General features: G+C 41.0%; 1 protein-coding gene across 5 annotated transcripts in view; it reads right to left on the bottom strand.

Moving 5' to 3' along the window:
- Window positions 1–12,699, bottom strand: part of ZCCHC7 (zinc finger CCHC-type containing 7) — a 238,751-nt gene extending 226,052 nt beyond the window's left edge. The window contains exons 1-2 of one of the 5 annotated variants that reach the window (XM_032164178.2): window positions 12,590–12,699; window positions 6,350–6,980 (exon numbers count right to left, since the gene is read on the bottom strand). In XM_032164178.2, coding sequence (XP_032020069.1) covers window positions 6,350–6,959 — 610 coding nt within the window. In that variant the 5' untranslated portion in view covers window positions 6,960–6,980; window positions 12,590–12,699. The other 4 variants (XM_032164179.2, XM_058445739.1, XM_058445741.1 and 1 more) reach the window with 4 other exon arrangements.
- Between the last annotated feature and the right edge of the window lie 12,680 nt (window positions 12,700–25,379).

Genomic DNA, 25,379 nt, shown 5'->3' with positions numbered 1-25,379 from the left:
CTTCTCATTATTACTCCTTAAATACAATATAACAGTTATTTATATGGTATTTACATTGTATGGGTATGTTAAGTAATCCAGAGATGACTTGTCCAACTCACAGCCATGAAGGCTTTGAATGTGGCCCAACACAAATTCGTAAACTTTCTTAAAACAATATGAGATTGTTTTGTTAATTTTTTTCTGAGACAGAGTCTCTCTCACTCTGTCGCCCAGGCTGGAGTGCAGTGGCATGATCTCAGCTCACTGCAACCTCCATCTCCCAGGTTCAAGCGACTCTCCTGCCTCAGCCTCTGAGGCTGGGATTACAGGTGCGCACCACCACACTGGGCTAATTTTTGTATTTTTAGAAGAGACGGGGTTTCACCATGTTGGTCAGGCTGGTCTCGAACTCCAGACCTCGTGATCCGCCCACCTTGGCCTCCCAAAGTGCTGGGATTACAGGCGTGAGCCACCGTGTCCAGTCGGTAATTTTTTTTTAGCTCATAAGCTACTGTCAGTATTAGTGTTTTTTATGTGTGGCCCAAGACAATTCTTCCAATGTGGCCCATGGAAGCCAAAAGATTGGACACCCCAGACTTAAAGTACATGGGAGGATATAAATAGGTTATATGCAAATATTCCACAATTTTATATCAGGGACTTGAGCATCCATAGATTCTGGTATCCATGAGAAGTCCTAGAACCAATCCCCCACAGACGCTGAGGGACAAATGTGAGTGCTCATTTGTATACAAATGTGTATACATGCACACATACATGCACACACATGATGTGTATACACACACATACACATACATACATGTATGAATGAAATGATGTCTGATTAGCTTCAAAATAACAGAGGGGCACAGAGTTACAGATAGGAAAGATTAGTCATAAATTGGTAACTGTTGAAGCTAGTTTATGGGACACTAAAGTCAATTATAATATTTTATTTTTGTATATTTTTATATTTCCACAATAAAATATGTACAAGAAAGAGCTAGTAGTTACTCCTAGAACTAATAATATCCCTTCCCTAACCAGGAAAATAAGTAGCTATTCTGTCTTTATTGTCACATCTCATCATTTGGTTGTCTTACATAACAATCCTTTCCAAACTTGAGATCCCGCTCACAAATTACTAAATATGCTGACTTTCTTTGGTGCATGTTTTCTTCCACCAGGAGATCTGCCTTTCTAATACATGAGAATTACAAGTCACTCCTGCTGGGGATAATAAAAAAAAAAGGAAAGGGTGGGAACCAAGAAGGAAAACAAACGATAGAACATGCATAGTTTTTATAAAGAAGGCTTAGGAAAGAATAAAGGAAGTAAAGGAAAAGAGGCTCAGACCTTAGAAATAAACTCCTACATCCCTCAGTAGAGAGAGCTGAAAGTCGTATGTAATAGGCACTGAAAGCCTATGTTTTGACATGAATTTATTACAGGCAAAACCACCATCATATATCTATATGTACCATGGAAGGCTGGACTGTTAAGTGTCACGTATATACGGTCTCAATGGAGCCTCAAGAAGCTAATCAACAACCTCAAATCACAAAATCAGAAAAGTGTTGAACATTTAGAAGAATAGAAAGGAAAAAAATGCCTCTGAGTTGTGTATTATCTGTCAGTAGAGCAAAACAAATGTGTAAGCCCATTTTCTTTTTTTTTTTTTTTTTTGAGACAGAGTCTCACTCTGTCGCCTAGGCCTGAGTGCAGTTGCACAATCTCGGCTCACTGCAACCTCCACCTCCCAGGTTGAAGCAATTCTCCTTCCTCAGCCTCCCAAGTAGCTGGGATTACAGATGCTTGCCACAATGCTCAGTTAATTTTGCATTTTTAGTAGAGATGGGGTTTCACCATGTTGGCCAGGCTGGTCTCAAACTCCTGATCTCAAGTGATCCACCCACCTCAGCCTCCCAAAGTGCTGGGATTACAGGTGTGAGCCACCGTGTCCGGCCTGTATTTTTTTTTCTTTTTTTCTTTTTGACAGAGTCTCGCTCTATCACCCAGGCTGGAGTGCAGTGGCGCTATCTTGGCTCACTGCAAACTCTGCCTCCCAGCTTCACGCCATTCTCCTGCCTCAGCCTCCTGAATAGCTGGGACTACAGGCGTCTGCCACCATGCTCGGCTAATTTTTTGTATTTTTAGGAGAGATGGGGTTTCACCGTGTTAGCCAGGCTGGTCTCGATCTCCTGACCTCGTGATCCACCTGCCTCGGCCTCCTAAAGTGCTGGGATTACAGGCGTGAGCCACCAGGACCGGCCATTTTTTTAATATAATAACATCTCACTGAAATTAAAGTAATAGGGGAGAGTCTGAAGTTTTCACAGATAAAGAGATAGTGCTGTAACTCAAATTTACTACAAATTTAGTAACAGTAAATGTAAAATATGTATGTATTTATACAGTCTTTCACAGACTTATGAATTATCTCAAATTCACTAATCCTATTTTTTAAACAAAGTTTTAAGTTTCAACCACTTGTACCACCAGAATTTTGAGACTTAACTCCCATGGTTAAGAGATTTCTGGCCGCGGGCGGTGGCTCACACCTGTAATCCCAACACTTTGGGAGGCAGAGGTGGGCGGATCATGAGGTCAGGAGATCGAGACCATCCTGGCTAACACGGTGAAACCCCGTCTCTACTAAAAAATTACAAAAAATTAGCCGGGCGTGGTGGCAGGCACCTGTAGTCCCAGCTACTCGGGAAGCTGAGCAGGAGAATGGTGTGAACCTGGGAGGCGCAGCTTGCAGTGAGCCGAAATCATGCCATTGCACTCCAGCCTGGGCAACAGAGCGAGACTCTGTCTCAGAAAAAAAAAAATGAGATTTCCACACTGTGTTCACACCTGTAGTCCCAGCTACTCTGAAGGCTAAAGGGGGAGGACCACATGAGCCCAGGAGTTCCAGACTAGCCTTGCTCTATTTATAGGGCAAGACCCCACTGCTATAAAAAGAAAAAAAAAAAAAAGGGAAGAGAATTCCGTAAATTACTTAGCTTCCTATATTCTGTCTCTTTAGTGAAACACTATGTCATTCAAGGCTAAAACTTATCTTTTTTTTTTTTTTTTTTTGAGACAGCCTCACTCCATCACCCAGGCTGGAGTGCAATGATGCAATCTTAGCTCACTGCAACCTCCACCTCCCGGGTTCAAGCAATTCTCCTGCCTTAGCCTCCCAAGTAGCTGGGATTACAGGCGCCTGCCACCACTCCCAGCTAATTTTTTTAATTTTAGTAGAGACGGGGTTTCGCCATGTTGGCCAGGCTGGTCTCCAACTCCTGACCTCAGGTGATCCACCCGCCTCGGCCTCTCAAAGTGTTGGGATTACAGGCAGGAGCCACTGCGCTCGGCCTAAAACTTAAGTATTTTACCAATGTAAGTCACGAGTACTACTTCAGCATTACTTATACCCTACATAGAGGAGATGCTCAATAAATGATGATTTAGCAATTAATGAGAAAGCAGATAATATATGTGCCAAGAAATTACTCTAAATATTATTATAAGTAGGTTTATGAGTATGGAAAAGACCCAACCTCAAGGAGCCTGTAATCTTTTCTTTTATGTCATACTGCAGTTTTCAATATGCCATAATTCTGGGAGACACTTTTTTCCTCAGAGTGAGGTCAAGGAACACAAAATAGTTATGGATGCTGTTAAACAATAGACATTTCTAAACTACTTGAGATTTTCTCTACACTTTTACAGAAATGAAAAAAATCTTCTCTCTAAAGATTATACGAACCGATCTATCCCCAGATATTTTTATGAAAGGGACAGTGATTACAGAGTAACAACACACTTAAATGGGCATCAGTACTAAATATATTGTTTATTAATTGGCAAGAAATAGGATTACAGCATTAGTGGATCAAGGAAATAAAATAGAGAATATATATTTGAGTATTTGTAAGAGTTTATAAGAGTCAAGTAAATTAATTTTCAAAAATTCAGAATTTAATTCTATTTGGCTTAAACAAAAAACAAATCCGAGGTTATCTCTACTTTCTCATCACCATCATTTGCCAAACATGACACAGTTCGATTTCTTCACTAAATCCAGTACCTAATTCATGTTTTTCCCAACCTATCCACATTGTGCCATCAACTTCAGCATGTCTGTAGATTCTCTAGTGCAAACAGAAAGCAGCAAGGAGTTGTTTCAAAGGAAAGATAATAAGCTTTTTTTCAAGTTATCAAGCTTTCTTTTCAGTATGTTAAACGTGAAACAGTAAGATACCCAAACGGAAATATTCTGTAGATGTACACAGAGAATTTGAAATCAACAAAATGGTTAAGGAGATGACAATTTGATGACCATAAATACAGAAGTGATTAATGAAACTAGGTGTGATCTCAGGAAAAGGTAATTTAGAGAAAGAATAAGCTAAATGCTTATTTTGACCTTCTATGGTGTTATGCCTAACCCAAGATCATTTTGTTTCTGTCATCTTGCTCCAAGCTGACAAGTATTACTGGATAAAGTTATGGAATCCTTCAAAGTGAGTTCACTACAAGTTCATATCATTTTAATTTTGACTGAATACTACTTCTAAGCAATCCTTTATTCTCTTATTGTTGATTCATTAGAGTGCAATGATTTCCAACTTAAGAGCCTTCAGCCTCCTGGGAAACTGTAGAATTAGTTACCTTAATGGGTACCTACAGCAATGCATTATAAACACTATTTCTCACATATCAATGTTGTGGTTAATAAAACACAAAGTCATCTAAGAATAGTAGCTTCTTTCTAATATGCATTTTCTCAATTGAATACTAAAATCATAACTACAACCATGGGTGGTCCACAAATTGTTTCAAAGTTAAACAGGTTGTCATCTTCAAAATACTGGTAACCACTGCCTCAAAGTATTCCCCACAGCACTTAAACATTCCTTCCACATTCTAAGCTTCCAATTATCCAGCCCTCTCCCACTTCTGCTTTCATTTTCCTAAGAAAATCAAACACATCCCCATATGTTCTCTCATCTACCTCAATCCATCTGAATTTATTCTTTCTCCTCTACCTCTGTAAATATTTGATGATTTAGCAATTACTAGTGTCTCTCTTCCTTTTTAGGAATAATTCAACAACACATACACCTGATCCTATCTCTAACCTGGCCCCCAACCCAATCCATCAAACAGGTTTAGTCTCTCCTTCACAAGTTTCTTTCTACCTAAAAACATTATCAGAGCTCACCTATATGGAAAAAACTTTAGGCAATTCTGTTCTATGTCCTAACTATTATTCTCTCTTTTCGTTTTGCTGTCAAGTTCTCAGGGTTTGCAAACTACAGCCTGAGCCAGCCACCTGTTTTTGTAAGCAGGGCTTTATTGAGAACAGCCACCCCCATTTCTATAGGTATTATTTAAGGCTGCTTTCCCACAAGGGCCAAGTTGAGTAGTTAAGATAGCATACGGCTTGGAATCCTAAAATATTTTCTATCTGGCTTCTTAAAAAAACATTTGCCAATCCCAGGGGCTCCAAGCACCATCTACATTCGATGTCATCATTTCTGGGGAAGCAGGCTGCCATTAAAAATTTTGGAGCAGCAATAAAGTACTATGAGTAAAAGAGCATTTCAATACCAGTTTTAACAACAGTGTACAGGGTAGATATAAAAGAAGACTACTTAGGAAACTAGTGCAAGAGACTGAGCATTAGGCATAAAGGGAGGGAAATGAAAAGAAGGAACTTCTTGAAGGCATAAGCATTAAGACTAGATGACTACACGTCACAAAGACAAAACTAACACCAAAATTTTAATCCTTGATGATGTAGCTCTCAGAATTTGCATTCTCTCCTATAACCTGCCCTAGACTTACAGCTCTTCATATTTTCCTGTCTTTCTGACTATGGAGTACCTAAAATCCTAATCCTAACACTAATTCCATATGTTCTGTGTGCCAGACATTCCCTATGCTTGCCATCTAACTCCTGGGTAAGCAAATCCCATAGCAAGAGACAGTCCCAACAGAGTTCGCTGAATGAGTGCACAGGGCTAATGCCAGAGGTGGATGGAGTACTCACCTGTGGTACCAAGCAGAGACAGAGGGGGGAAGTAAGATTTCAGGTCCAGAACTGGCTCTAGCCAAACAGGAAGAAGCAGCTATGAATCTGCTTACAGCAGAAGCAGAGTGTCTTTGGTATTCTGACATACTCTTTCTGATGTTCAGACAAACCACCATTAGAGTAGCCACTGGTAAGACAGTCGCATGAGAAACAAGCCAAAAAACAAGACCAAAAAGTGAGGAATTAAATGGAGTAGACCCTATTGGTCTTTTCTCTAGGAAAAGCAGTCCTCCTTATGAAAGATGATACTACTTTCAAAATGGCCAATATGATACTAACCTTCAGTAACAGAGTTTTCACATCCCACAAGGTTGAGAAGGATATCATCATCTTTATCATCTACTTCACATCCCAGTAGCATCCAGCTTTCCACATTATCACCTTCTGAAATGGTGCTCTCTTCCTCTTCACTTGAACTGACCTCTATAATCATGACCTCTCGGATTACACCTGATCTCTCTTCAGATTTAGGCTTCTCGATATCACTCTTGCATTTCTTATCAACCAGCTCATTAGATTGAAGAGAAGAAGACAGACCATGGGCATTTTCTTGTGCTTGAACTCTAACATTCTTTCCTTTACATCTATAAATACTGTCTTCATCAGACAAAGTGATGACCTCTGACCCATCTGACAGCTGGATGACCTCACTATCTGAAAGGACGATTAGCTTCTTCTGATTTGGTTTACTACTTGAAGATTCCGAATTCCCAGAGTTCTTTTCTTCATGTTCTTCCTTCCTGATGACATCATCAAGATCTTGGGCATAATGAATTTGGCTATAGAGTTGAAATTCCACCTCACTATCAACACTCAGTTCACTAGATGACTCATCTCGATAAAGATCATCTTCGTATGCTTCTATAGTCTCATAGCCACCAAACATCATAAAAAGTCAGTAACCTTGAAGCTGCAAAAGAGAAAGTTGTACACAGAATATACTTTAAAAGTTCAAATCATGCCAGTTTAAGTAACAATATCACCTGTTAGTGACAACTGCTAATATGAAGGCCATCACTATTCTCAGACATATTAAAATACCTTTTTTTCCAAGGATTTCTAAGTCCTGTTAGGACCCACTCCTGTAAGTCCCACCACTCCCCAACGAGAATTACTACTGACAAATTGAGTTATAGTTATTGATGGAAACACAGTCAACATTCTAAGAAATGCTTTGTTCGGTGATTTCATCGTGCAAACTTCATAGGATGATTTTCACAAACTAGATAGTGTAGTCAACTACACAACTAGCCTACATGGTATGGTCTATTGCTCCTAGGATACAAACCAATACAGCATGTAATGGTACCGAATACTGTAAGTAACTGTTAACACAATGGTTTTTGTGTATCTAAACATAAAAAAGATATAGCAAAAACGTATACAAATCCTATGGGACCACAGTCACACCGTCTGTCTTTAACCAAAATGCTATTATGCAGCACATGATATGTAAGATTTCACAGGTATATTGTCAATGAAAAACAAACTGAGATCTACTGCAGGAGACAAAATCCTTGCTTTCCAAAATGTTAAAACAAAACTTAAAGCAGCTCTCACTATCCTAGCCATTCTTCATCTTTTCCTTGGTTCTGGTTCTATAGCTCATATTTTCAAGCATATACAGGAATATTACTTCAATTATGACTAAAATCTATAACAGGAAACAATTTTGTTTACTGTTTGGGTGTAAATGTATATTCTCAATTAACAAATTAATTTCACAGCCCTCTGATCGTTGGCCAAAATAATAAATAAAAATGCCTGAGCTGGCAGTGACTCATGCCTGTAATCCCAACACTTTGGGAGGCCAAGGCAGGAGGATCACGTTGAGGTTAGAAGTTTGAGAACAGCCTGGGCAACACAGTAAGACCCCATCTCCATAAAAATTAAAACTAAAAACTTAGCCAGGTGTGGCAGTGCAAACCTGTAGTCCCAGTTACTCAGGAGGTTGAGGTGGGAGAACCGCTTGAGCTCAGGAGTTCAAAGTTACAGTGAGCTATGCTCATACCATTGTACTCCAGCCTGGGTGACAAAGCAAGAACCCAACTCAAAAATAAAACAAGGGTGGGCCAGTGTGGTGGCTCACACCTGTAATCCCAGGACTTTGGAAGGCCAAGGCAGGTGGATCACTTGAGGTCAGGAGTTCGAGACCAGCCTAGCCAAGATGGTGAAACTATATATCTGCTAAAGATACAGAAATTAGCTGGGTGTGGTGGTGTGCGCCTATAATCCCAGCTACTCAGGAGGCGGAGGCACAAGAATAGCTTGAACCTGGGAGGCACAGGCTGCAGTGAGTCGAGATCATGCCACTGCACTTCACCATGGGCAACAGAGCAGACTGTCTAAAAACTCTCTACTAGTTACAAAAATGTATATTTTTACAATGTATATTTATAACGTATAAATACAAACTTAATAATGACCCAATATTGAGACAAAACTCCCAGCTTTGGGAATAAATGTGTAAAGTGAAATACTTTACTTTCTACTGTGAGCTTATTAAATCCTCCTCAGCCTTCACCTTTTCAACTCGGCTCAAAATCACTTGCAACTAGGCCAAATTAAGAGCCCCTTTTATGGGCTTCCATAAATACTTTACATGTCAAAACACTCATCACATTTCTAATTACTTATTCAATATAAATTTCCAAGAAACACAGATCACAAACCCCAGGAGGGCAGGAACTATATGCACTCTGTTAAACAATGAATCACCAAAGCCAAACAGGGTAACTGGTATTTTCGGGGTCAGCTACAAATTTTTGTTGAATTCATAAATGAAAAAATGAACTACACCATCAGGCATTTGTTCTTCAGCCCTGATAAATCTAGTATGTGCTTAAAATACAAAAATTATGAGATGAATTTCTCTGTTGTCTTTCAACTACTCCAAAGTCTTAAATTCTAGCATCAGCAACCAAAACTCTATACAGTAGATGTTTCCATTAGGTACTGATGGGCTACTGATTAAAATGAGAGCCCTGAAAAAATAAGTGTGTGTCCAAAATCAGGGACAGCCTAAAGAGCAATAATGATGCCTATTTATTCTTTCTTCCACTAACAGCTGTACACATAAAATAAAAAATAGTTGTTTTCTTAGTGTCCCAAATTTCTGCCCAAAAATACCAGGGTGTTGTGATGGTAGTTCTGGTAACAGAACCACCTTAATCCCAAAAACCAAATGGACAAGAGCCAAAAATGTACTACATTCCTACTGGAGTTGTTTGTTTTCCAGAAATAAATAAACCCACCTGTAATGCTTTTCTTCTAAAGGGTATCATATACCTGTGCCCTTGTTGTACTGTCCTTCAGGTGGCTATGCTGTTATTGTCACACAAATTGAATGTGGCTGTCTGAATAATGCTCATAGCATTTATCAGTTTATATTGGATTGTTAGCCTCAGAGGAATTCAAATAAAAGACGAATCCTTTCCTTTTTATTTAATAGGTAAATTAATTCTAAAAGAAGTCAAAGGAATTATGTTTCTTTCAAAATCCTCACTGGATCCATCCTGAGGATCCAGTGTGGACTTAAGATAAAACATAATTCCAGTGCAGCACAGAAAAAATTAAAGAGCCAAATTACAGAGTTACAAGTTTGTACTACTCTTGGAGCCATCCCAAAGGAAAGGGATTAAGAATAGAGCCATAGGCACAACTGTGAATGTATGCCAAAAATAAACTACAGAACCATAATAAAAACTGACTTCCTTGGGTTGAAGGATTTATCTCTTTCCCTGAAATGTAGAAAAATGAATTTAGCAATTTAGCCCCTATGGCCTTTAAGAGGATTTGGTACCATCTGTACTTGAAAATTGTGCTGGGCATAATGTGCTCTCTTATTTAGGTAGCTTATGTATGCCAGGGTTAAGGTCTGCCTGAGGTTGTTTTCGTTTATGTTACTGCTTTAATTACGTTTAGATGAATTTAATTTACCCTTTTAAAAAGTGTCTCAGAGGACAATATATGTTTTACACACACACCCTTGACTCAGAAGGCTTTCTCAGCTTTTTGATCCCTGTACATGATTTCCAAGTATACTAACTAGGTAACAAAATCAGATTATCTCATACAGACTCCTCAATCTTCCCATCAGGAAGCTGAAGTACAAAGAGATAGGAAGCCTATTCAAGGTTATGCAGCTGGTTAAGAACACGGCTAGAAGTGATTCACATTTCTGTGATTCTCAGCCAACTGTTCACTAAAATTTTTAAACAAATTTCTTTTTTTCCCCCTCAAGACGGAGTCTTGTTCTGTCCCCCAGGCAGGAGTGCAATGGCGCAATCTCGGCTCACTGCAACCTCGGCTCACTGCAACCTCCTCCTCCTGGGTTCAAGAAATTCTCCTGCCTCTGCCTCCCAAGTAGGTGGGATTACAGGCACGCGCCACCACGCCTGGGTAATTTTTGTATTCTTAGTAAAGACGGGTTTCACCATGTTGGCCAGGCTGGTCTCGAACTCCTGACCTCGTGATCCACCCCACTCGGCCTCCCAAAGTGCTTGGATTACAGGCGTGAGCCACCGCACATGGCCCAAAATAAAATTTTCAAATAAGTTAACTTCAAATTAAGATTTTTTTGAAAAAAACCCTTCCTTCATTGCAATATTTGCATTGGTTCTAACACCTAAATTTACCTTACAAATATCCACTTTACGACCCAGCAGAGTTTAAAAACTAAATGAGACACTTTAGGTGTAAGGAAAACACACATTTGTCAGTTTGCCATTCAAGAATCTCCCAAGTTGGTACTCAAAGACTATCAAACCCATGACCAGAAAAGACATTTCCTATATAAGATCTTAAAATATCATGGAAATGAAACTTATCTAAGAATCAAAATACATTAACAAATATAAAACAGCTATAGAATAACTGCAAAGGCTATTACCATTCAAAACAGGGAGCAGTATTCATTGACTGAATTGTTTTAAACTAGACAACTTAAGGCTTATTTAAGCTTTCAGCGTTTACTTAATACAATCTTTGATCAATCCTTCTGCTCTCACAGTCTACCTACTGGTCATTCTGACCTTTTGCTCTTATTTACTTCCAAAACATCTTTAGCCTCCCTAGATGTTCCTTCTTGATGACATAGGCATCCATCTCCAGCCGATTTAAATCAAATCCACAGCCTCATTTTCAGTCCAATTTTCACTGGAATGTGATGAATACACTTCACTTTCAACGTAAAATTTTTCTTACTCTTAGTGAGCTGCCCTGACAGGACAGTTGAAACACAATTGACTAAAGGGTTAAAATGTCTGTCCATTTTTCAAATGCGATGGCCACTCTGAATCAAATCTGATTGGGGTGGAGAATCCAAATGTGTGAAACAAAGGTCACAAAAGACAAATAGAGCACAGTATTTCAGTGAGAAAAAAAATAAGCTAAATTTTGTCACATAAGTCCCAGATGTTCTTGGGATAGATACATGATTATTATGAGAACTAATCCTATCCGGAAACATTTCCTTCACCTTTCCCTTAGCCCTTTTCCTTCGGTCATGCAGTCTCTTACCCTGGTAACTATCATTAAGATCCTTCCTGAGTTTATTCCCCATCCTCAGATTCTCTTGAAAGCATAATGCTTTCCTAAGTATACACACAATCCATTTAAAAGTCTTTGTATGCAACAGCCTAACTACTCAAACACGAACGGTCCTAGAAAAAATTTTAAAGAGAAAAAGAAAACCACAAAGTCAAGAGCTTCTGAGGGGACCTGAAAAGTCATCAAATTGAACGCTCTCGTTTTATAGTTGGAGAAACTTATTCACTGAGCTAAAAAGGCCCTACTAATGGAGCCTCTAATTCAACTGTGTAATCTGAAATAATCTTAAAATCAGCTTCAATAAGAGCTTTCTGGAATCGCCAGCGAGTCCGTGGGGGAGCCACGGCTAGAACCCAGGCCTCCTGATTCCCAGCCACAGCTTTTCCACCGAACCGGCAGCTCTTCCCAAAAGTTGAAGGCAACTGTCCGCTCACAGGATGGGAGGGATAAAGGGCGCCTTAGTAAACACAGTCCAAGTCTGCTCGTTTTACATGAGGAAAGGGACACGACTCCCGAAATTTTGGATTCTACGGCTGCAGCTGCTGCTTCTGACAGCAGAGGCGGGAGGTGGCTCAGGACTACTCGGTCCTCAAAGACTGGACTCTCTCTCGGCGCGCCGGGACCTCCGCGCTTCACTGACTGGCTTCCCTACAAGACTGGGGGCCTTGTGGGAAGATAAAAAGGGCAGACACGCCACCTCACCGAGGCCCTGGACGCCCAGCCGCTCTAGAATCACGGCCTTAGCCCTTGGGGAGCCAGGGAGACGCGGACCTCCGTGTCACGCAGCCCGGCCGCGTGGGGCGGCGCGCAGCTGAGGGACCAGGAGCTGCGCCCTGCCACGAGTGAGGGACGGACGGGAGACATCGAGGCCGGCGAGGGGGCACGCGCTAGTTCCACAGCCCGGCGGGCTAGACGGAGGGTAGGCAGGGGTCCCGGGCCGTGGGCGGCGGGGGTCCGTCACACACATACTCACTGCCGCAGCTGCGAACAGGAAGCACCAACCGGGAACCAAAACGCGTAGAGGGACGGGGAGGGGCGAGGACAAATGAGGTAAGGAGGCCGCGTCCGCGCAGACCCGAGAGGGAAGGCACTTCCGGGGACAACACAGCTCTAGTCGTCGCCTTTCCGTCCCTGCCCACCTGCCGCGCCTGGTGTGCGCATGCGTACTGGGTGCGAACCTTTCTCTGCCCCGCCCATAATCATTAGATTTGCCTTCCTTGCTTTCCCCCTTCCCCTTCCCATCTTCTCTTGAAGCTACCTAGGCTGCATCTATTATTTGAATGACTCGTACGAAGGAGATGTTATTTACCGGGCAAAAGCCGGGGAGTTCGTGCCCTCTTCTCCCGCGAGGAAAACTACAACTCCCATGAGGACACGGGAGAGATTGAGGCCGGGCTCCGCCTCCTTCTCCCTGGCGCTCGGTGGACGCCTTCCCAGTGCCACGTGGCGCGGGAGCCTAGCTGATCGTGTGCATGACGAGGGCCAGCGTAGCTGGCTGCTTGGCCCGCAGACCTGGGCGGCGGGAAACGCCTACTTGAGCGCGCATGGCTTCAAGCTTCTCCCTTGCGCTAATGATCTTAGGCTGATCGCTTTTTCTTTTAGGCTGAACACAGTTCACACTGGGCGCCTCCAACTCTCTGGAATTCTAGGCAACAGATTAACACTTTGTGAATCTCGAAGAGCTGCACTCCTGCTAAATATTGGAGTTAATGCTGATCCTTTGGAAGTCTGTGAAGGTTGCAAGATTGTGCTGGGAGCCTCTGGCTTCATTTGCCCTTCTCACACCTTATTTTAATACAAGGTAAACCCATCTGTAGAACTTTAGAAATAACTGTCGACCTAAAGGAAAAACTGAGACAAAGTTAATATAAGTGGAGAATTTATTTGGGCCAAGTTTGATGAGTGCAACCTGGGATCAATTCAAGTTGCCCTTAATATGTGATCCGATAAGCAGCAGTTTCAAGTGAGTTTTTTGTCTTGTGAAGCTCGAGGCTTAAAGGTATCAATCCTCCCACCTCTGTCTCCCAAAGCACTGGGATTACAGGCGTGAGCCATTACACTTCTTGTAGCAGCTACGAGTGAAATTTTTTCTTTCTTTATGGTTTTTGTTGTTGTTGTTGTTTTGAGACGGAGTTTCGCTGTTGTTGCCCAGGCTGGAGTGCAATGGCGCGATCTTGGCTCACTGCAACCTCCACCTCCCGGATTCAAGCCATTCTCCTGCTTCAGCCTCCGAAGTACTGGGATTACAGGCGCCTGCCACCAGGCGTGACCACTGCACTCCAGCCTGGATGAGAGACCCCATATCTTTAATTTTTAAAATTAGCCCAGCTAATTTTTGTATTTTTAGTAGAGTCGGGGTTTCACCATGTTGGCCAGGCTGGTCTCGAACTCCTGGCCTCGACCTCCCAAAGTGCTAGAATTAGAGGCGTGACCCACTGCGCCCGGCCACGAGTGAATTTTTAAAGGACAAAAGAAGAGACTTTTGCTAAACTGTATACCAAGAATTTACACTAAAATAACATAAGCTATCCATTGGCTACACATTGTTCTTTCTATCACAAATTTTAGGAACACGAAGATAAAGGATGATGCAGGTACAGGGAAGAAAAGAACAAAATGCCTTTAAACAATTGCCACACACCCCTACCCACCCCCACCCCCACTACCACCTACATGGGATGGTGCTAACTGAAGTACCATACTCAGGTCCCTCTGGGCCTGATAAAGTTTGAATGCCTGCCTGGCTGATGGGGTAGCTGTCACCTGTTTGGGAGCCCAAAGTGGGAGGATCGCTTAAGGCCGAGAATTCGAAACCAGCCGGGGCAATATAGCAAGAGGCTGTCTCTACAAAAAAATTTAAAAATTAACTGGGCGACTGGGCGCAGTGGCTCACGCCTGTAATCCCAGCACTTTGGGAGGCCGAGGCGGGCGGATCACCTGAGGTCAGGAGTTGGAGACCAGCCTGACCAACATGGCGAAACCCCATCCCTAGTAAAAATACAAAATTAGCCGGGCGTGATGGCGCATTCCTGTAATCCTTGCCACTCGTGAGGTTAAGGCGGGAGAATCGCTTGAACCTGGGAGGCGGAGGTTGCAGTGAGCCGAGATCGCGCCATTGTACTCCACCCTGGGCAGCAAGAGAGAAACTCCGTGTCAAAAAAGAAATAATAGTAACAGGGCGTGGTGGCCCACGCTTGGTGTCCTAGCTGTTCCTGGCTGAGGTTTGAGCTGCGGAGGTCTAGGCTGCATTGAGCCGAGATCACACCATTGCACTCCAGAATGAGACCGTCTGAACAAAAATGTTTAAAGCTCAAGCAAGGTGCCTCGTGGCTGTAATCCCAGCAGTTTGGCAGGTTGAGGCAGGTGGATCGCTTGAGCTCAGGAGTTGGAAACCAGTCTGGGCAACATAAGGAGACCCCATCTATATTTAAAATAAGATCCTTTTTTTAATTAAAAAATTATATAAAAATAAATTTAAAAAACAAATCTTTTATAAAAATAAAAATAAAGAAATTTTAAATAGTAAAAATTAGCCAGGCATGGTGGCACACAACTGTATTCCTAGCTACTAAGGAGGCCAAGGTGAGAAGATTGCTTGAGCCTGAGAGTTCAAGGTCATAGTGAGCTGTGATCACACCACTGCACTCCAGCCTGGATGAGAGACCCCATATCTTTAATTTTTAAAAAAATTATTTTTGCATACCTTTAACGTAACTTAGACTGCTCTGAACTATTTTTCTCCTCTCATAATGAAACACTGCCAATTCATTGGCCTATTTCAATTCTCCTCAAGACAAGTGTGAGTTTGATTGTTTTCACCAACGTTTATTGAACATCTATCTGTTAAAAGACGGTGTTAGAAAGTGCAGAAAAGTTGTAAATTTTTAAGTCACTGATCTCATAGAGATAGGAATCTAGCTAGGAAAACAGTTATAGTCTAGGAGTTTGGCTAGAAAAGAATTAGAACATTTAATTAACATTATGGGGTAAGTGCTGGGAAGGAGAAGGACAAGGTACTATGAAAAGGTAAAATCAGAGAACCACTTTCCAGAAAAGAAAACAGGCATAGAAGCACATCACAGATTACTAGATTGTTTGTTTTGGTAAGATGTATTGTGTAAAACAAATGTCACCTTTTTAAAAATTTAAAAATATATTGCCAGGATTACTCCTGTCCATCTATTATAATATTTTAAATTTCGACAACACTTTGTGGATTTTTTTTTTTTTTTTTTTTTTGAGAAAGGGTCTTGCTGTGTCACCCAGGCTGGAGTGCAGTGGTGTAATCACAGCTCACTGAAACCTACCTCCCAAATGATGCTCCCGCATTAACTTCCCAAGTAGCTGGGACTAAAGGCACACACCACCATGCTGAGTTAATTATTTTTTAAATTTTTAAAATTTTTTTGTAGAGATAGGGTCTCCCCGTATTGCCCAGGCTGGTCTCCAGCTTCTGGGCTCCAGGCCTCAAGTGATCCCCTCACCTCAGCCTCCCAAAGTGCTAGGATTACAGGCGTGAGACACTCAGCCCCATCAACACTTTCAAGCTGATTTTTTAAGTTCCCATTTCACACACACAAAAAAAGAAAACAGGCGTAGAAAGGCTAAGTAAAACTTATAAAAGGCCACAAGTAATAGTTATGTGCTTCATAATGACATTCCACTCAAAAACAGACTGCATATATGATGATTATTTTATCATATTTTTACTGTACCTCTTCCATGTTTAGATGCACAAATACTTATCATTGTGTTAAGTCACCTACAGTATTCAGTACAGTAACATGTTGTAGCAGTTTGTAATCTGGGAGCAATAGGCTACATCATGTGGCCTAGGTGTTTACTTGACTATACCATCTACGTTTGTGTAAATACGCTCGATGAAGTTTGCACAACGAAAAAATCACCTAACAATGTACTTCTCAAAACTTATCCCCATCATTAAGTGACGCATGACTGTACTCCTAATTACCATGTCCCGTCTTCCCACTGTCACACATGCATTCAACAAAGATTTACTGCTTTCCCATGCTCAGAATGCTTCAGCCTACCCCTTTAGTTTATGTCTTAAAACCTAGAGTCCTTTGGATGGCATAAAAGGCACTTCATGAGCTGACATCTGCCTGCCCTTGACGCTGAATCCTGGGCAGTTGCCAGAACACACCATGCCCTCCCACATCTGTGCCTTTGCAGAGAACACTCCACTGCCTGTAAAGTCCTTCTCCCTGTCCTTCTAACATACACCCACTCACCCTACTCTGCTGCAGTTTTGGGTCTTCAGGGAAACTTTCCACCTCAGCCTCTCTCCACATACACAGCATTTCTCTTTCTAATTGAAGCTGTCTCTAGTCCCCATGTCTCCGTTTTTCCTTTTTTTTTTTTTTTTTTTTTTTGACACAGGGTCTCACTCTGTCACTCAGGCTGGAGTGCAGTGGTATAAACACAGCTCACTGGAGCCTCAGCCTCCTGGGCTCAAGAGAGCCTCCCACCTGAGCCTCCCAAGAAGCTGGGACTACAGGCATGCATCACCACACTGCACCTGGCTAATTTAAAACTATATACATTTTGTAGAGATGGGATCTCGCCATGTTGACCAAGCTGGTCTTGAACTCTCAAGCAGTCCTCCCGCCTCAGTGTGAACTACAGTGCCCAGCCCCTACTTCTTGAAATCTTGGGTGACAGTATGCACAAGTATCCTGAAGTCTTTCTTACAGAGTATCTTCTAAAGAGACCAACATTTATTTGAGAAGGGAAGCACCTGTTCTTCCCACGGCAGTGGCAGTAGGACATCAACAGTGCGCAGCTGAACTGGGATGAGGGGCCAGGACAAAGCAGAAATCTGCTGCAGAGAGCAGGAAAGATAAAGGATATTGTGTAGCAGGATCGGGGCAAGCGGCACTCATCCATATCTTTTGCATTGCAAAGAGAGGAACTACCTCCTTCCTTTTTATTTTCCAGTTTATTAGTGGCTCCTAGAACCTCTGAGAACTGATTTTGACCTCTTAACAGTTGCCTTTCAACTACCATTCATTCACTGCAAGCCTACTGTGTAACAGGCCCTTTTTAGCCATTTCAGATATATTATCTCTTACCCAGCTTCAAGTGACTCTATAAAGGAGGGATTAGCCCCACCTCACTAGTATGGAAATGGAGACTTGGAGTAAGCAACTGACTTGCTCTGAATTACACAGATGGGAAGTGGTGAAGCTGGAATTCAACTCAAGTTATGTCTAAATCTAAAACTCATGCTCTTTTCTATGCTCAAAGCTGCATTTCAAAATTGAACTTTAGCATTGAGTCTATGATGACTGGCTCAGGTCTCTCCACCCAGCACCTAGCCCAAGGCCAAGCACAGAGAGGGCTCACAGTGGACACTTTTGGAATGAGTAGATTTTGTATGGAATGGTTGGTAAATGAAGGCCTGGGCACGGTGTGAACAGTGTTATGGGACAGCAGAGGAGGGGGTGGTGGCTGATTAGGGGACATGGGGAAGCCTCTGCAGAGGAACAGAATTGAGTGAGGCCTGGAGAAATAAATGGTAAGACAAAGACAGACAATTCAGCATTCTCACAGCAAAGACCACTAACAGGCAATTCACAGAACAGGAAACCCAAAGGCCATGAATAGGTGCTCCACATCACTAACAGTCAGAAAAATGCAAATTATCTCATGCACAGTAGATGAGAATACAAACTGCAAAAGTGTGTTAGGAGAGCTATTTAATAGCATCTATCACAATTATAAATGAGGTATGTTCTTAAATGTATGTACAAACATTGTGATAGAAAAAAATGGAAACAAATATTCATTAGTAGGGAACGATCTAAACAAGGACATACTTATACTATTAAAAAAAATGCCACTTTTGGCCTGGCACAGTGGCTCACACCTATAATCCTAGCAATTTGGTAGGCTAAGGAAGGCAGACTTCTTGAGCCCAGAAGTTCCAGACCAGCCTGGGTAACATGGAGAAACCCCCTCTCAACAAAAATACAAAAATTAGCTGGGAATGGTGATATGCATCAGTAGTCCCAGCTACTCGGGAGGCTGAGGTGGGAGGATCACTTGAGCCCAGTAAGTGGAGACCAGCCTGGCCAACATGGCAAAACCCCCATCTACTAAAAATACAGAAATTAGCCATGCAAGGTGGCACACACCTGTAGACCCAGCTTCAACAAAAAGAGATAGAAAAATTCACAAAGACATACAGTTCAGTGAAAAAAGGTAGATTGCAGAGCAGTAGGTGTATTGTGAAATCTTTTTTTAATTTTTTTATTTTTTGTGACAGAGTCTCACTCTGTTGCCCAGGCTGGAGTGCAATGGCACGATCTCAGCTCACTGCAACCTCCACCTCCCCAGCTCAAGTGATTCTCCTGCCTCAGCTTCCCAAGTAGCAGGTACTACAGGCACCTGCCACCATGCCCAGTTAATTTTTGTATTTTTAGTAAAGACAGGGTTTCACTATGTTGGCCAGGCTGGTCTTGAACTCCTGGCCTCAAGTGATCCACCCACCTCAGCCACCCAAAGTGCTCGGATTACAGGCAGGAGCCAGTGAACCCAGCCCATTTTTATGTTTTTAAAAGGTACATGTGTGTCTGTATGTAGATATGTGTGTACATAGCTACATAGACAAAATACTGCATGGATGCCAATTGTTAACAGTGTTTATTTACATCTTAGGAGGGGAGTGGGAGTAAGAGATTGAAGGATTTTCATCTAAACAAAAAAAGGTGAGACATTATTCATTGAGAAAAACAGCATGTAACTTCTGTGGTATTCCCATCAAAAGTACGTAACTTGAATATAAACATGAGAAAACTATCAAACACAAATTGAGGGACATTCTACAAAATACTGAACTTATCTCTTCAAAACTGTCAGTGGCAGGAAATGCAAAGAAAGACCGAGGAACTGTACCACATTAAAGGAACAATTGGCAACATCCAGATCTAGGTTAGAGGACAGTACTGCATTAACGTTATTTCCCCGATTTTTATATTTACATTATGGTTATGTAGGAGAACATCTTAGTTTTATTTTTCAGGTCAAGCACACTGAACCACCTGGAGTAAAGGGGCATCATGTCTGAAACTGATGCTTAAGTGGCTCAGAAAAAAAATTCTGGGAGCTAGAGGGAGAGAGAGACAGTGGAGTATGGTAAAAAGTTATCATTTTGGGGATCTGCGTAAAAAGTATATGAGGATTCTTTGTACTTATTTTGCAATTTTTCTCCCAGTCTGAAATTATGTCAAAATATAAAATTAAAAGGCAAAATTAAAAGAATGAATGAGAGTTTACTAGGTAGAGAAGCAGAAGGATCTTCTGGCAAAGGAACACGATAAGCAAAAGCATCACACAAGTGTGCGAGTCTTCTGTGTTGACAAACAAGCCCTGACTCTGAATATCCAGGACATAGCATGGTTTGGGGAGATGGGGATTAGAGAGATAATGAGCAGCATAACCCACAAATGGACACATTTCCCTGCTACCTAAGATTGGAAGTAAAGACTTTAGGCCTACATTATACCCAGCCTCAAGCCCTGCAAGACGTAACATGAGTTCTCATGGCGGCTCAGTCTTTGCATTAGGCAGTGTCTCTTCATCCAGTGACTGTGTGGAAGAATGGAAACCCTAGAATCATGGCTGAAAGGGACATCTAGTCCAACTCTCTCATTTTGCAGAAGGGACAACTAAGATGCAAAATGAAGAAGAGATTTGCAAGGTCCCAGCAAAGGTTAGTGTTAAAACTGGCCTCTGGTTCCCAGTCCATCATTCTTTCTATTGCACCAAAGTCTAAATGATGAGGGAGAAGAAATAGAAGGCTATCAAGGGAAGTGACTGAATGTAGGTTTAGATATTTTTTATCTGCACAAACTTAGTGTCTGTACAATTTTAAAAGTAAACAATATAGATACCAATGTTATTGTAGAAACTGTCGTCACTTAAGCCAATAGCTTCCAACTGGTAAGTGATATTCAGTTCAGGCTCCTAGGTCTGAAGCAGCAATCAAGGTGATTCTCAGGAATTCTCAATGACATTGGTACCCATCTGGATTTGTTGAAAAGTTTAACATCCTTTTGTATTATTCATGATTTTGCAATTCTTCAAACTGCAAGGTGATGGAGAGAGCATGCAATTTTCAACCAGGCTATGAAATCCTTCTTCAAAATTTGAACATTCATATAGATGGCTTTTAACTTTTCTTGGAGACTGCCTTTCCTTATGAAATCATGAAATTTAAAAATATGTATTATAAATTAAACTACATACACGATAATATTCTCATTATAATAAAATCCTAGGGATAAGGAACTAGTATTGCAAGGGCTCCATTCCCGTTTTTTATTATTATTCCTAGTTGGAATTTTATTCCTCAAGGCTTAGCTCTACGTGACTATATAATGAATACTGACTAGCAAAACTACTGGGATTCTAATTTATTTAAGAATCATCAGATTCTGTACAAGAAATCTTGAAGCATGTCATCAGTAACATGTTGAGAAGCTGCCTAAAAAGGCATGCCTTTCTTTTAAATGTCCATGAGCCCTGGATCCACAGATTATGAGACATGAAGGATCACTCATGCTCAAACAGGGTTTATTTAGGTGTCATCTATAGATGGGCTGCTCTCTTCAGCTGCCCATCCCGGACCCTGGAATTATGCCTACAGTTTTCAGTTTCCACGTCTTTGCGGCAATGCTACCATGAATTATTTTACTCAGGACTTTCGATTAACCACAAAAGAAACTAATTGAAAATAATTAAGGTCATTCTGTCATGTGGGCCACAGTTTACCACAGTCAACTTATGATAAACTATAGACGTGATGCTTTGTGTTTCAACCATTATTATCCATTGTTCTTACTCAGTTGGTGAAACCATTAGCAATATGTAGCTTTAAAAGGACTGTCTCTGTGATATCCTCTTCCTCTGCCTCCCTTCGGAATCTGATATTCTTCTGTGGTTGACTGACGAGTCTGCATATGGGTGCTGTATTTCTTATATCAGACCTATTAATTGCAGAAGGTTCTGTCTCCCTATCCCCAATACCTCAAACTTCCTACTTTCTGTACAGCCTTCAACAACTCTATCTGCATGGCTCTAGCAATCCCTGTTCTTGCTTGCTATGGACAGATCTGTTAAAATCCTGGAACTGCCACACAGTTTCTTGAGAATGTTTGATGTCTCTCTCCAGAGAATGGCTTTTTTCTCATTGTGCTAAGCTGTTGCTCTCAGAACTTACCCCCTGGAACTTTCTCTTCTCTGTGCCTATGCTCAGGTGTGGGGGAATAATAAGAGAGGTTTTATTCCTATTTATTCCTATTTATTATCATGTATGATAGGAATAATAAGAAGGAATAATGAGAATAATGATAGGAATAATGAGAATAGCTTGAACCTGGGAGGCAGAGGTTGCAGTGAGCCAAGATCACGCCACTGTACTCCAGCCTGGGTGACAGAGTGAGACTCTGTCTCCAAAAAAAAAAAAAAAAAAGAAATCATACATATGTAACCTTCTATGTCTGGCTACTTTCACATAACACAAAAATTTTTGAGGTTCATCCATTGTGGCACATATCAGTACTTCATTCTTTGTGTGTTTTTTTTTTTTTTTTTGAGACAGTATCTGTTGCTGAGGCTGTAGTGTAGTGATCAAATCATAGCTCACTGCAGCCTCAAACTCCCAGATTCAATCAATCCTCCCACCTTAGCCTCCCAGGTACCTGGAATTATAGACATGCCACCATGTCCAGCTAATTTTTGTACTTTCTGTAGAAATAGGGTTTTGCCATGCTTCCCAAGCTGGCCTCAAACTCTTGGGCTCAAGCGATCTGCCTAACTTAGCCTCCCAAACTGGTGGGATTACAGGCGTGAGCTACCTCAGTCAGCCATCTCATTCTTTTTAATGGCTGAATAATATTCCATTATATGTATATACCACAATTTGTTTATCCATTCATCTACTGACAGGCATTTGGGTTGTTTCCACCTTTGGGTTGTTACGAATAACGCCACTACAAACATTCATAGACAAGTTTCTATGTGAACAAATGTTTTTGTTTCTATTGATATACCTAGAATTATTGGGTCATTATGGTAATCCAATGTTTTACTTTTTGAGGAACCAAGCTGTTTTCCACAGTGGCTACATGATTTTACATTCCAAAGTGTAATGTACCAGGATTCCTATTTCTTCACATACTTACCAACACTTGTTATTTTCAATTTTTTAAGTTATAGTCATCCTAGTGGGTGTGAAATGGCATTTCATTGTGATTTTGACTTGAATTTCTTTAATGACCAATAAAGTTGAACATTTTTATGTGAATGTAGGCTATTTGTACATCTTCTCTGGAGAACTATCTATTCAAATCCACTATCAATTTTTAAATTGAATTGTTCATATTTTTGTTGTCAAGTCACAATTTTTTTTTTTTTTTTTGAGACAGGGTCTCACTCTATCACCTAGCTGGAGTGCAGTAGTGTGATCTCAGCTCCCTGCAACCTCTGCCTCTGGGGCTCAATCAATCCTCCTACCTCAGCCTCCTGAGTAGCTGAGACTTCAGTTGTGAACCACCACATTCAGCTAATTTTTGTATTTTTTTGTAAAGACAGGGTTTCGCCATGTTGCCCAGGCTGAGCTCCAACTCCTGGACTCAAGGGATGAGCCTGCCTCAGCCTCCCAAAGTGCTGGGATTACAGAAGCAAGCCACTGCACCTGGCTGAGCATTTTTCATATATTCTGAATACTAAACCCTTATGAGATATGATTTATAAGTATTTTCTCCCATTCTGTAGGTTGCCTTTTCACTTTATTGATAATATCCTTTGATTTGGAAAGGTTTTAATTTTTGTGAAATCTAATTGATCTATTCTTTTGTTGCTTGTGCTTTAGTGTTAGTTCTAAGAATCCATTGCCAAATCCAGGCTCATAAAGATTTACCCCTTCTTTCATCTAATAGTTTTATACTTTTGGCTCTTATATTTAGGTAATTGATCCATTTGAGTTAATCTCTGTATATGGAGTGAGGTAGGGGTCCAACTTCATTCTTTTGCATGTAGTTTCCCAGTTCCAGCACCATCTTCTGAAGACACTTTTTTTTCCCCATTGAATGTTCTTGGCACCCTTGTTGATAAATCAATTCATCATAGGTGTTTGGGTTTATTTCTGGACTCTCAACTCTATTCTGTTGATATATATGTCTATCCTTATGACAACACCACACTGTTTTTATTATTGTAGCTTTGCAATACTTTATTTCTCTTTTTCAATATTGTTTTGGCTGTTTAGGGCCACATGCAATTCTGTGTGAATTTGAGTATCGACCTTTCCATTTACACAAAAATGGCCATTAAAATTTTTATAGGGATTGCATTGAATCTGTAGATCATTTTGGGAGTAACTGCCATCCTAACAATATTAAGTTTTCTGATACATACCCATGGAATTTCATTATATTAAATTAGGTCTTTTTAAATTTTATTCAGCAGTTTTATACTTTTCAGTGTGCAAGTCCTTCACCTCCTTGGTTAAATTTACACAAAAATGGCCATTAAAATTTTTATAGGGATTGCATTGAATCTGTAGGTCATTTTGGGAGTACTGCCATCTTAACAATATTAAGTTTTCTGATACATAACCATGGAATGTCATGTTAAGTTAGGTCTTTTTAAATTTTATTCAGTAGTTTTATACTTTTCAGTGTACAAGTCCTTCACCTTTCTTGATGAATGCTCTGATCAAATGCATACCTGAGAGATGCAACTTGCATAAACCATAAAATTCTATATCCCAATCAGAATAAAATTCCTAAGAATTGTATTTGATTCTTCTGGATGCTATTATGAATGGAATTTTTTTTTAGGATTGTTCCTTGGTGATGTACAGAAACACAACTGGTTTTTATGTGTTGATCTTGTACCCTAGAAATTTGCTAAATCAATTTACTAGATCTAATAGATTTTTGTGTATTCCTTGGGATTTTCTATATGTAGAGTCCTGTCTTCTGCAACTGCATATATTCATTTCTTCCTTTCCAATTTGGATGACTATTGTGATTGCAAATGATGACAGTGTTTTACTTTTTCTTTCCAAAATGCTCTGGCTAGGACTCCCAGTACCATGTTGAGTAGCTGTGATGAAAGAAGCCATCCTTATATTGTTTCTGCTCTTAGGGGGAAAGCTTTCAGTCTATCACCATTAAGTATGAAGAGCTTCCTTATCTTTTGGTCTTTGGTTGGGGTTGGACAATAGGCAGCATGGGCTAAATTTAGGAGGACAGGAGGGGAATGAAGTCACACCTTTAGTGTGCTGGCTCCCTCTCTGCTGCGTCTCCATGAGTTGACTGTGTTCCTCTACAAAAGACCACAGCTCCTGTCAGGTGGCCTTCTTCATACAGCCACTCCCTCCCTCCCTTGCCCTTTTAGGTGTAACTAAAAGGTGAATGCTCCCTGCAATGGTTAGCCCTAGGGTACCATACGTTGTTGTCTTCCCTGAGTTCTGCCCACCCCTTTGTAAACTGTCCCTTCATGAAACTTTACTCAATTCTTCATTCAGAATGTACACCTGTTTCCTGTGGCGACTCTAATTCAAAGACTTAACACCAAGTAAATGGGCACATCTCTCTGGACTGAAGTCAGCCTGCAGTGGTCCAGCAACACTCCAAAGTGAGTGAGGTTTTAACAACCACCTTACAGTCTTTTCTGGCTTTTGAGCATATATAAGTCTGTGACTGGGTATGGGGTAGGAGGAGTTTGG

This window comes from Hylobates moloch, unplaced genomic scaffold (assembly GCF_009828535.3).
Source record: "Hylobates moloch isolate HMO894 unplaced genomic scaffold, HMol_V3 SCAFFOLD_10, whole genome shotgun sequence".
Lineage (NCBI taxonomy): Eukaryota > Metazoa > Chordata > Mammalia > Primates > Hylobatidae > Hylobates > Hylobates moloch.
The sequence above is the reverse complement of the archived record's forward strand: the minus strand, read 5'-3'. Positions and strand labels throughout refer to the sequence as shown.